The 13,290-nt window shown below is 38.7% G+C and overlaps 1 protein-coding gene across 1 annotated transcript in view; it reads left to right on the top strand.

Annotated features, from left to right (window-relative positions):
- Nucleotides 1-11,470, top strand: part of mcc (MCC regulator of WNT signaling pathway) — a 128,450-nt gene extending 116,980 nt beyond the window's left edge. The window contains exons 17-19 of the mRNA XM_078396341.1: nt 2,736-2,833; nt 4,761-4,883; nt 8,293-11,470. Of these exons, the coding sequence (XP_078252467.1) occupies nt 2,736-2,833; nt 4,761-4,883; nt 8,293-8,473 (402 nt within the window). The 3' untranslated portion in view covers nt 8,474-11,470. The remainder of the gene's footprint in view (nt 1-2,735; nt 2,834-4,760; nt 4,884-8,292) is intronic.
- Nucleotides 11,471-13,290: the final 1,820 nt, after the last annotated feature.

Below are 13,290 nucleotides of genomic sequence, written 5' to 3'. Positions count from 1 at the left end.
GATTATGTGCAGACAAATAAGAGATGGTCTTGGCATTATGTTTGGCACAGACATTGTGGGCCAAAGGGCCTATTCCTGTTCTGTGTAATCTTGATATGTTTATTTTAGTTTAGAGATACAGCGCGGAAGGTCACCCATTCTTTCTCTCCTGAGATGCTGCCTGACCTGCTGAGTTACTCCAGCACTTTGTGAAAACATCTGTGGAGTCATTTAAGTTCCTTGGAACCATCATCTCCAGGGACCTTAAATGGGGGGCCACCATTGACTCCACAGTTAAAAAGGCCCAACAGAGGATGTACTTCCTGCGGCAGCTGAGGAAACACAATATGCCACAGGCAATGATGGTCCAATTCTATACTGCTTTCATTGAGTCCGTCCTCACCTTCTCCATCATGGTCTGGTTTGGCTCAGCCACCAAGCACGACATCCGGAGGCTGCAACGGATCGTTCGATCAGCTGAGAAGGTTGTTGGCTGCAACCTTCCTCCCATTGACGAACTGTACACTGCAAGGGCCAGGAAGCGAGCGGGCAAGGTCATCTCTGACCCCTCTCACCCTGGCCACAAAATCTTTGAAGCATTTCCCTCTGGAAGGCGACTCCGGACTGTCAATGCAGGCACAGCCAGACATAAAAACAGCTTTTTTCCATGAGTAGTAGTTCTACTCAATAACCAAAGTCTGTAGACTCTATTTTGCTCTGGTTTATTTTTCACCCACATGTTTAGACTGCAACGTTGTATCCTTATTGGTTTGATGTGGTTATACTTTATTCTTAATTGTTAGTTGTATGTTTGTGTTGTCATTTGTGAGCGGAGCACCAAGGCACATTCCTTGTATATGCACATACTTGGTCAATAAACTTATTCATTCATTCATTCATTCAAAACTGCACACAATACTCCAGATGTGGTCTCACCAGGCCCCATGCAGAAGGACTTCTTTGCTCCTGCACTCAAATCCTGTCGTTATGAAGGCCAACATGCCGTTAGCTTTCTTCACTGGCTGCTGTACCTGCACGCTTACTTTCAGTGACTGCTGTACAAGGGCACCAAGGTCTCGTTGCATTTCCCCTTTACCTAATCAGACCTCATTGAGATAATAATCTGCCTCATTTTTGCCGCCAAAGTGGATAACCTCACATTTATCTATATTATACTGCATCAGCTCACTCACTCAACCTGTCCAAGTCACTGCAACCTCCTAACATCCTCTTTGCAGTTCACACTGCCACCCAGCTTTGTGTCATTCGCAAACTTTCTAGTGTTACTTCTAATTCCATCATCCAAATCATTAATATATATTGTAAATAGTTGCGGCCCCAGTACCGAGCCTTGTGGCACCCCACGCGCCACCACTGCCTGCCATTCTGAAAAGGACCCGTTTATTTGCTTCTATGACTTTGACTCTACTAGCTGTCAGCTGTTTAACCTGATATTGTTACATTAAAAAAAATAACATTAAGCATTAAAAAGTTTTGTCATTAAACTTGGAGGGGCGGTGGAGAGATTCACCTAAAATGCATAGAAACACTTCCAAATAATTAAAACATTACTGAGGGGGGATCTTATTGAAACCTGCCGAATTATGAAAAGCCAAGATATGGAGAGGATGTTTCCAGTAACAGTAGGAAAAAAATACAGATGGAGTTTAATCCAGTTTCCAGCTTCAAGTAGTTTCCAGTAATGTTTTCAGCAGCGGGTGAATCTAGGACCAGAGAGCACAGCCTTAGAATAAAAGGACATGCCTTGGAGATTAGAAGGAATTTCTTAAAACAGAGGGTGGCAAATCTGGAATGCCTTGCCACAGAAGGCTGTGGAGGCCAGGTCATTGGGTATTGTTAAAGTGAAGAATGATAGTAAGTTGGTAAGGGTGTCAAAGGTTATGGGGAGAAGGCAGGAGAATAGGGTTGAGAGGGGAAAATAGATCAGCAATGATTGAATAGTGAGCAGACTCGATGGGCTGAATGGCCTCATTCTGCTGCTATGTCATATGAAACAAAGTAGAAACCAAAGATAATATTTTCCCAGTTCTTCCTGTAGCCATCTAATCACCATTCACATTAATGTGCTCATAAATTCTACACCAGGTCTTACTTGGGAATCGTTCCAAAAGTAGATTCTCATGATATAAACACTGAAGAATCTTGGCAAGTTCCTGCTACACTTTGGGACTCCAGGTGAAGAAATAGCTTTCAGAACTTAATCAGCAATATCAAGATTTCCATATTAATGTATGGATAAATGCCAGTAGTTCTTTGCAGCACTGCCATTAACCCAGGCAAATTCCGGGTCATTAACTTGCATTTCAAGGTAAGGGTTATTTCAGTGGAACCAGTTAATATCATGCAATCATGAATCAGGTTTGGAATACGATAGTTTACTTGAACCGATTTATAAGATTCTGTCAGCTGTATAACCTTGATTGCAATACTAATTCATCAAAAAAATGAATTGTGTGATCTATTGAAGGCATTGCCACTTTCCCAAGGTAAAATACCTATTAATCTACTGCAATTAAAATTGATTTCATAGCACATGAAACATGTTAAGACCCATAAGCAGTTGGTGACTTTTTATTGTCTGTTAATCTTCCCATGTGGAACAGTTGTCCACTTTGTTTCTTGATTTGTTACATCTTGAATTATAATACGTGAATTTGATTTAATGAATTCATTATTTATATCCCAAGGAATGCATAATTTCTGCTTAATTTCTTATATATTTTTTAATATCTCAGGATTGTAATGATGAAGTAACACATCCTGATTCACTGACTGACCTCAGAACATGTAATGATAGTGAACTTTCAGTTGAACTAACAAATGGATTGAGGCGGTGAGTGGTGTTTTCATGCTTCATTTCAAAAATTGTAAACAATGGATGCACATTATATATTAACAACACTGTGCACATTTCAGTCTTGTTAGGAGTTAATTCTATCGTTGTAAAATGAACTGTCACCAATATTCTTTGTTGTACTTGGCACTGTAAGTGTATTTTAATAAAACATTTGACATGGTACTGCATGATAGAGTAGTCTGGAAGGTTGGATCACATGGGATTCAGGGTGATTTAGCCAAATGGATATAAAAGTGGCTTGAAGGTAAGAGAAGGGGTGGTGGAAGACTTGTTATGAGCGGTATGCCACAGAGATTGGTGCTGGGTCCACAGCTGTTCATTATTTATATTAATGATTTGGATACGAATGTAGGTGACATTGTTAGTAAATTTGCAGTTGACACGAAAAGTGGTTATATAGTGCACAGTGAAGAAGGTTATCTAAGATTACAGCAGGATCTTGATCAACTGGACTGAAGAATGGTAGGTGGAGTTTAATTTAAATAAATGTGAGGTGTTGCATTTTGACAAGCCAAACCAAGGTGGGTTTTGCAGAGTAAATGGTAGGGCCCTGGGGAGTACTGTAAAACAGAGACCAAAGGGTACAAATACTTAGTTCCCTGAAAGTGGCAGCGCAGGTAGACAAGATGGTGAAGAAGGTATTTGGCATGCTTGCTTTCATTCATCAATGCATGAGAACAGGAGTTATGAAATCATGTAACAGCTGTACAAGATATTGGTAGTGCTACATTTGGAGCACTCTGTACAGTTCTGGTCGCCCTGCTTTAAGAAGTATGTCATTAAACTGGAAAGGGTACATCAAAGATTGAGGATGTTAACAAGTCTAGAAGGTTTGAGTTATAATGACAGGCTGGATCTTTTTCCCTGGAGCACAGTAGACTTTGGGGGGAGGGGGAGGGGGAGGGGGGGGGAGGGGGAGGGGGGAGGGGATTAACATTATGGAGAAATATAAAAGGGGCATAGATTAGGTGAATAGCTGCAATCTTTTCCCCCTGGTGGGGGATTTGAGAGAAAAAGACCAAGTAGTGAAGATACATAATATTTTTGAAAACCTATGAAAAGTTTGAAAGCAAGATTCTGGGGCATTCATTAAATCAGAGCATGAGCACAAAGCAGTACAATAAAAAGTCGAATGAAGCGCCCTGACCCGAAACATCGCCTATCCATGTGCACCAGAGATGCTGCCTAACCCACTGAATTACTCCAGCACTTGGTGCTCTAAGTAAAACGAAAGTGTTGTGCAAGGCAGTTTATATAAACCCTAAAGGGTTGTATCTTGAGTGGTTTCTCTTTCCTTATCCTTGGATAACTACAGTGTTACATAGTTGAAACCCAATCTTATGAATTCACCAGTGTCAGTCACCAGATGTTAGCTGAGACTTGAAACAGTAATTTTGAGAAAAAACCCAAGATGCTGAACGATTTCAACTAAGAGACCAATAAAATTTAACAAATTTAAAACCGCATTTTGGGTGAACGGAGAATTTTTTTCTTTAATTGAACAGTAGAATTTTTAATGAACGTTTTAGAATATGGAATACTCTATACAAAGAATGTTTGAAAGGGTGGATAATTATTTGAAGCAAGTAAGAATGAGGATTATATAGAGGAGAAAAAAGTGGGATTAATGTTGGATTGTTGTAAAAACAAAACACACAACTGATTTAACTTCCACACTGAAAACCTACAGAATCCTTCACTACTAGTTTTTAAAAGTCATACCCAGAGACCATATTAAAGAGGAAATTAGATTAACATGAGGAAAGGTAATAATAGAGTTGGAGGAAAGAACAAGAATACGAGGCTTACCTGTTTGGGAATAAACAAATTAGGTATGATGATTTTTTTTCTATACCTCAATGTACTTTATTTTGTTTTATTCTATCTTATCTGACAAATGCAGAGAGAAAAAACTGAAGTGCCGTGTGCAGGAATTGGTAACTGCTTTAGAAAGAATGACAAAAAGCAGTGAAATGCGCCATCAACAGTCTGCCGAGTTTGTTAATGATCTCAAACGAGCAAACAGGTTTGTGATGTGAAATTGCTGTATTGAATGTCATCAGAAATCTACTTTAACATAGAAACAGAAAATAGATGCAAGTGTAGGCCATTCGGCCCTTTGAGCCAGCACCGCCATTCAATATGATCATTGCTGATTATCCAGAATCAGTACCCCATTCCTGCTTTCTCCCCATATCCCTTGATTCCGTTAGCCCAAAATGGACAGGGGAGAGCCAGTGAATGTAGTGTACCTGGACTTTCAGAAAGCCTTCGACAAGGTCCCACGTAGGAGATTAGTGGGCAAAATTAGAGCACATGGTATTGGGGGTAGGGTACTGACATGGATAGAAAATTGGTTGGCAGACAGGAAACAAAAAATAGGGATAAATGGGTCCCTTTCAGAATGGCAGGCAGTGACTAGTGGGGTACCACAAGGTTCGGTGCTGGGATCGCAGCTATTTACAATATACATTAATGACTTGGATGAAGGGATTAAAAGTAACATTAGCAAATTTGCAGATGACACAACGCTGGGTGGCAGTGTGAACTGTGAGGAAGATGCTATGAGGTTGCAGGGTGACTTGGACAGGTTGTGTGAGTGGGCAGATGCATGGCAGATGCAGTTTAATGTGGATAAATGTGAGGTTATCCACTTTGGTGGTAAGAACAGGAAGGCAGATTATTATCTGAATGGTGCCAAGTTGGGAAAAGGGGAATTACAACGAGATCTGGGTGTCCTAGTTCATCAGTCACTGAAAGGAAGCATGCAGATACAGCAGGCAGTGAAGAAAGCCAATGGAATGTTGGCCTTCATAACAAGAGGAGTTGAGTATAGGAGCAAAGAGGTCCTTCTGCAGTTGTACAGGGCCCTGGTGAGACCACACCTGGAGAATTGTGTGCAGTTTTGGTCTCCAAATTTGAGGAAGGACATTCTTGCTATTGAGGGAGTGCAGTGTAGGTTCACGAGGTTAATTCCCAGAATGACGGGACTGTTGTACGTTGAAAGACTGGAGTGACTGGGCCTGTATACTCTGGAATTTAGAAGGATGAGAGGTGATCTTGAATGAATGAGTGAATGAGTGAGTGAGGTGAGTGAGTGAGTTTATTGGCCAAGTATGCATATACAAGGAATGTGCCTTGGTGCTCCGCTCACAAATGACAACACAAACATACAGTTAACAATTAAGAATAAAGCATAACCACATCAAAACAATAAGGATACAATATTACGGTCTAAACATGTGGATGAAAATAAACCAGAGCAAAAAAGAGACTACAGACTTTGGTTATTGAGTAGAACAATCACTCCTGGGGAAAAAAAGCTGTTTTTATGTCTGGCTGTGGCTGCTTTGACAGTCCGGAGTCGCCTTCCAGAGGGAAGTGCTTCGAAGAGTTTGTGGCCAGTGTGAGAGGGGTCAGAGAAGATTTTGCCCGCTCGCTTCCTGGCCCTTGCAGTGCACAGTTCATCAATGGGGGGAGGGTTGCAGCCAACAACCTTCTCAGCTGTGCGAACGATCCGTTGCAGCCTCCGGATGTCGTGCTTGGTGGCTGAGCCAAACCAGACCATGATGGAGAGGGTGAGGATGGACTCAATGATAGCAGTATAGAATTGGACTGAAACATATAAGATTATTAAGGGATTGGACACGCTAGAGGCAGGAAACATGTTCCCGATGTTGGGGGAAGTCCCGAACTAGGGGCCACAGTTTAAGAATAAGGGGTAGGCCATTTAGAACAGAGATGAGGAAAAACTTTTTCACTCAGAGTTGTGAAGCTGTGGAATTCTCTGCCTCAGAAGGCAGTGGAGGCCAATTCTCTGGATGCTTTCAAGAGAGAGTTAGATAGAGCTCTTAATGATAGTGGAGTCAAGGGATATGGGGAGAAGGCAGGAACGGGTTACTGATTGTGCATGATCATGGTGAATGGCGGTGCTGGCTCGAAGGGCCGAATGGCCTACTCCTGCACCTATTGTCTATTGTCCACAGATGCTGCCTGACCCGCTAAGTTCCTCCTACACTTTGTTTTTGCTCAAAATTCCCACATCTGTAGCTTGTGTGTCCATGCATATTTGGAGTGCTGGATCAGTTATATTATACTAGTGTCTGAATTAGGACTGATATGTTGTAACAGGTATGCTCCTCAAGCTCATCCCATGTACTAGTCGTAGGGCCTACCTGTCCAGTCATCCTCCAGACCTCTCTTCTATGCTGTTTCACGGTGTGGAATGGTCTGTGAGCACCAATTGGACCTCAGACAGTGTATCTTGAGGCTGAGATTCTACCCTCCCCTGCACACCCCCACGAAATGCATTGAAATGTTTTTGAGCATTAGATGCATTTAAGAACAAATTTGAAATGCTGTAACTAACTCTAGAATGATTTTGAGTATTAAATGTACTTAAATTATGCAAATTAATTACAAATATTAAGTTTAGTTACAGATTAAAGCAAAAACACTTGCCTGTCTTTATCTTTTCAATTGAGATAAATCCAGTCCCTTAGCTCAATATATTTGTGCTTATATCAGGACTGTGCTGATCTTAATGGGAGAGCAGGAGGTCTGATGATCAGGCATTTGACAGGCAGACAAATGCCAGGGAACACGATTTATCCAGATGTCATGTTTATTTGAGTGTTTTTGTGGACAGGGCTTGTTCTGTAACTACCCCCTCTTTCCCCCCAAAATCCCTGGTGGGAGGTTCTACTGATGCCCAGGACCTCACCAGGCACAATTGAGGTGGCACAGGGCAGTAGAGTTGCTGCCTTACAGCGAATGCAGCGCCGGAGACTCAGGTTTGATCCTGACTACGGGCGCCGTCTGTACGGAGTTTGTACGTTCTCCCCGTGACCTGCGTGGGTTTTCTCCGAGATCTTCGGTTTCCTCCCACACTCCAAAGATGTACAGGTTTGTAGGTTAATTGGCTGGGCAAATGTAAAAAATTGTCCCTAGTGGGTGTAGGATAGTGTTAGCATGCGGGGATCGCTGGGTGTCGCGGACCTGGTGGGCCGAAGGGCTTGTTTCTGCGCTGTATCTCTAAAATCTAAAAAATCTAATAAATTGAGGTAACATTGAAACAGGTGGTCCTGCTGGGGTAGCTGTATGAGGTTAGTGTCAGTTTATTTGAACCACTGCCTCTGAGCCACTTGCCAGTTTTCTTCGGAGATGTTGCTTGAATTGTAGATTTTTTCCCATAAATTTGTCTTTGTGATTACAACATGCAGAAAGGAATCCCTTAAGGATCATCAATACATTTTAAAGATATTATTCACACTTGGCACCAAGATTTATTGCCTCACTCGTATAGCCTATTGTAATGTAATCTGCCTATGGGTGTTCAAGAAAAAATGCTTACATAAAATTCATGCATAAATTCAAATCTTATGAAGTCATCTAACAATGTTTTGGTTATACTTGTTAATTGTTTACTCTTACAGTAACTTAGTAGCAGCGTATGAGAAAGCCAAGAAGAAACATCAAAACAAACTGAAGAAACTGGAAGCACAAATGATGGCCATGGTTGAGAGACATGAGACACAAGTGAGAATGCTAAAGCAACGAATTGCACTGCTTGAGGAAGAAAACTCTAGACCTCAAACAAATGAGACATCGCTTTAAAAAATGTTGTGGATGCGATAAATTATTTACTGCATTTATTCAGAAGACATCAATATGAAGATGGAAATATTGGCACCTTTCTTACGTTGATGTGAATTTAGTAGCTGTCACATACAAAGCACCAGCATAATATTTATGGAGGAACAGAATTTTCTATAAAATGTCACACGTGGAACCTAACACCCATAAATCACTTCTTAGCTGTGCCTGCAAACACGTTTGAACATAGTTTGCATCTTGAAGAGAAACATGCATTTCTTAATAATGTCTGAATATGGCAAATAGACATCGATAACTTTCTTTGAAAACAGCTTGTTTTATCATTTTGTACCAAATAGCCAAATAATTGTATAACAAGAATTTAAGCATCTCATGGTTGCTGCTTCCTCTTTTTCAGTTGTTATTGTTGCATTTAAATTTATGAAAATTACATGCTGCTTCAAAAAAAGCCATCCTAATCATACAAATGAGAAGGTTTGTGTTGCAACTATCAAGATTGATATCCTTTGAAATAATTCCTATGGTGAAGACTGGAAGTAACTATCATTTGATATCAATACAAAACTACAAACATGGTAAATTAGTTGAACAAATTACTGACCTTTCAAGATCTTTAATGGTTTGCATGGATTTTAATGTACTGCATTTCAATGCAATATAATTAGGCAAATTCTAATGGTTACTTGCAGAATGGATCACCTTATGGTTAAAAATAGCAATATCATGCTCAATTCTATCCATTATTTTTGAGACAATTATATTTGTTGTTTCTAACTGTTCAAACAATCCATTTTACTAGTTAATTTAGCTTGGACGCAGTAGAAAAGTTGAGATTCATATATTCATATTTTGAATTAAAATAACTCGAGACTTTTCAGAAATGGATTAGAATAGGGCAAATTGATTTTATTAATACACATTTTAATTAAATGGCTCTCTCAAGGTGTATATTTAACAATACAGGTGAAAATAAGCAGTAGGCTCTTTTCCTTTGGGGAACCATTTACATACCTACCCTTTCTATCATAATCATGTACTTTCTATTCATTTGTCGGCAGTATTTTTCTTGTTTCTCCTGAGTTAGTTACAAGAGTTTTTCTTTTGCAAACAATTACCTTTGATAGCACATTGAGGATATATTTTTCTTCCTGAGTAAGAAAATGTTATTAACGCCTCAAATGGTTCATCTCCAAAGCTGCTTGTGGAGTTTCTATTAGCCAGGATATTAATTGTGCAGATAATCCAATAGATCTCTGTACTTTTTTGACTATTGCACAGGACCAGGAGATCGTTGTTCCCATTAATGAATATTCAACACTGTGACATAAACTGGATGCATTTGGATTACATTTGAACAAAATCTACTGATCTTTGTGGAGTACCTTCAAAAATATTAAAACTGTTGCACTGCATACCTCCTTTCCTAAATATGATCATTCCTTAATGAAATTCCTACACTTAATTGAATTAAGAAATTATTTTATAACTTTTGATCACCAAAGTATGTTACAGGCAAATAGTACTTTTTCAGTCACTGGTGCATCCTAAAAAATGCATAACCCAGTGCCACAATTAGTACCACATTAAAGTACCACAGTTTATTTCAGATAATCTAGAAGGGGTGAATAGAATAAGATACTTCTCTCTTTTTCGATTCCCTGTTGGTTTCTCGGTTGTGCCTTTTGCTTTCAAATACCCAGGATGAAAAATAACTTCCATAAATATGAACATAACTTTTGACATTTGAACCGCTTTACTTTTGCACGATTTTTTAGCTTCTCAATCCTCATCATTCAGAAAGATTACATTTTTTTAAATATCAGTTGAACAAGTTATGAAATGTATGTCACACTATAGTGTGTTCAGCTGAAAAATATATGTTACAAGTTTGTGTATACATCTCTTTACACCCCAATGCAGACTTGTGATTTTGCCTTATTATGAGGTGTAGTTGAGAAAAGCTTGACTTCAATATGATATAAAACTTCAAACTCCCCATTTAAGCAATAAATTTGTAAAGTTCTTCATGTGAAATATTCTCTTAGCAAATAACTTGTAATTCCTTTTAAATAAAATTGAGTCTCTATTTTGTCTTGTCTTTAAATTTATGACAGGAGCATGTTTAATTTTAAGCAATCTTAGAATTATTGGACAGGAAGCGGAAAATTTTAATCTCATTGAGAAACCTCATAGTGGATACCTGAATTCAGATCGATTAGAGGTTGTTGAATGGGGCCAAATGTTTTTTGTTTTATTTGGTTTTTTTATTGAACAATCCAAATGATCAGTGTTATATGGAAAAGACTATTTGAAACATCACCTAGAGGTGAATGCACATAACAAAAGTTCTCAGTTTTCATTTCAATGTAATAATTGTCCAAAATGTTTGAATTTTTTTTTTCCAGAAAATATTTTAATTATTTATAAATTACTGCAAAATGTGATTTATTTATGCTAAAAATAGAATGTGAGTTAACAGCACAGGAAATCTATTTCCCTGAACAAAATTCATATTTTTCATTTAACTTTTTCTAGTTTGCATATAGAAGGCATTTACTGCTCTCCAAAAATATTAGATGCCATGAAATGAGGTGGAGCAAGCAAAGTGAATTCCATCTTTTATTTTATAAGTTGAATGTATGTTACTGCCCTTTATCATTTTTCATTGGAGCGACATTTCATAACTATCTGTTCCCAGTCTGCTTATCAGGCAGGAAAATATGAAACAAGACTAGGAGGGGGATTGAGATGTACCAGTAAATTAATAAATGTCTACCCATGTTGTATTTATTATGCATTTAGTATTATCAGTTACCATTTCTCTTTGTGCAACATTGTACAATTTGAAGGAGTACTTTGTTCAGAACTGGACGCAGGGCAAAATAAAAAATGCCACAAATCAGGATATCAAACATGTTTTATGACTTAGCTTTATGCATTAATTTAAATGTTTTGTTACAAAATTATTTGGATTGCATTTAATTGTAAAAGATATGCTGGTTTATAACTCCTATTGTCTGTTTATATTTTTAGTTTTCTTAGTTTCTGTAAAATGTAAAACAATTTGTTTTATTTTGAATTGTATAAACTCTGCATTTATTTATATGAAGAAACATTTATAATACTTGCTATTTTGCAAAAAAACCTTGTATCTAGAATAAATACTTTTAATAACATCTTATGGTGTTAGTGATTTAGCAATGTTTTGAGATTCGCATCCATATGTTGGAATCATTGATTGCTAGTAGGCACACTAGCACATGCACTATGGAAGTGGCTAATGATTTACAGATCTGCATTAAAACTGGATTTCATGCATTCAGATTCCATTGTGGAATTTTGTGAAATTGCATTCAGTTAGTTGAAAATCAAACCTTATTTATCAAAGTTTGTAATGGTGACCATATATTCACTCCATTTTTATTTTCAACATAAGTTGGTTCATAGGTAGACACACAATGCTGGAGTAACTCAGCGGGTCATGCAGCATCTCAGGAGAGAAGGAATGGGTGGCGTTTTGGGTCGACCTTCGATTTTAACCAGCATCTACAGTTTTTTTCCTACTAAGTTGGTTCATAAATGGTGGGAACCTATTATCCGTATCTAGTTTAATTCCAGACTCGGGCCAATATTAACTTTCCTCTGAAATAGTCAGCAAATTGCTCAGTTCCATCTGAGCTACAAAGAAGCATAGTAAGCTCAACCAATTTTTACTAAATCTCCAGACGGTAATCAGGATGAATCTTGAGCAAGCAGGCTGGATTTTGTATGCCTGGTTTTATTAAACTTCTCAGCTCCCCTTACAGCAATTTGAACAAATCAGTTTCTGCATAATGCCCTATTCCTGTTTTCTGTCCCTACCAACTGCTCTCCATCCTATGGCATTCCCATGCAATCGTTGGAGCTGCAACACCTGTCCTTTCATCTCTTCCCCACAGGGTTTGAGGCAAGTTTGAACAGAATTTCCTCTTCTCTCTGGGCAGCCTTCCAGACTCTATCAAATTCTCCAATTTCAGGTAATTTATTTCAAATTTTGAGCATCTTCATTTTTCTTCTTATTTTTAGCTCACTTGCCAGAACTGGCCATTTCTACTGTAGGTTATTCCTCCGTGGCTTAATTTTTATTTTAAATATTGTCATATGTACTATATATTTCAAGAGAGTTAGATTTAGCTCTTGAGGCTAAAGGAATCAAGGGATATGGGGAAAAAGCAGGAACGGGGTACTGATTTTAGATGTTCAGCCATGATCATATTGAATGACGGTGCTGGCTCGAAGGGCCGAATGGCCTACTCCTGCACCTATTTTTCTATGTTCTATGTTTCTATACAACAATTAAATTGTTCTTTGCAGCAGTTTAACAGGCCTGTAAATGCACTGCACACAGATGAAATATGAATTTTAAAAATGCAATAAATTAATAACTAATACAGTAGCCATAATAGTGTAAAATCTGAGGTTTGCAGTGCAACCAAAGACTCAGTCCATAGAAGTTCAAAGTTGCTACGGTTAGTGTTGAAGAGCGTGATGGTTGCTGGGGGAAAACTGTTCTTGAACCCGGTGCTCATGGTTTTCAGGCTTCTACAGGTGTAGAGAGCTTATTGACTGGTTGCATCAAGCCTGGTTAGGCAACTCGAATGTCCAGGAACGAAGATGATTGCAAAACGTGAACACTGTCCAATCCATCACAGGTACTGACCTCTCCATCAAAAGGATCTACAGTGATTGCTGCTTCAAAAAGGCAACCAGCATCATCAGAGACTGACACCACCCTAGCCACTCTCATTTCCTTCCATCTGAAAGAACGTATAGGAGCC

Source organism: Rhinoraja longicauda, chromosome 3 (genome assembly GCF_053455715.1).
Source record: "Rhinoraja longicauda isolate Sanriku21f chromosome 3, sRhiLon1.1, whole genome shotgun sequence".
Taxonomy (NCBI): Eukaryota; Metazoa; Chordata; class Chondrichthyes; order Rajiformes; family Arhynchobatidae; genus Rhinoraja; species Rhinoraja longicauda.
This window is presented reverse-complemented; position numbering and strand designations above follow the sequence as displayed.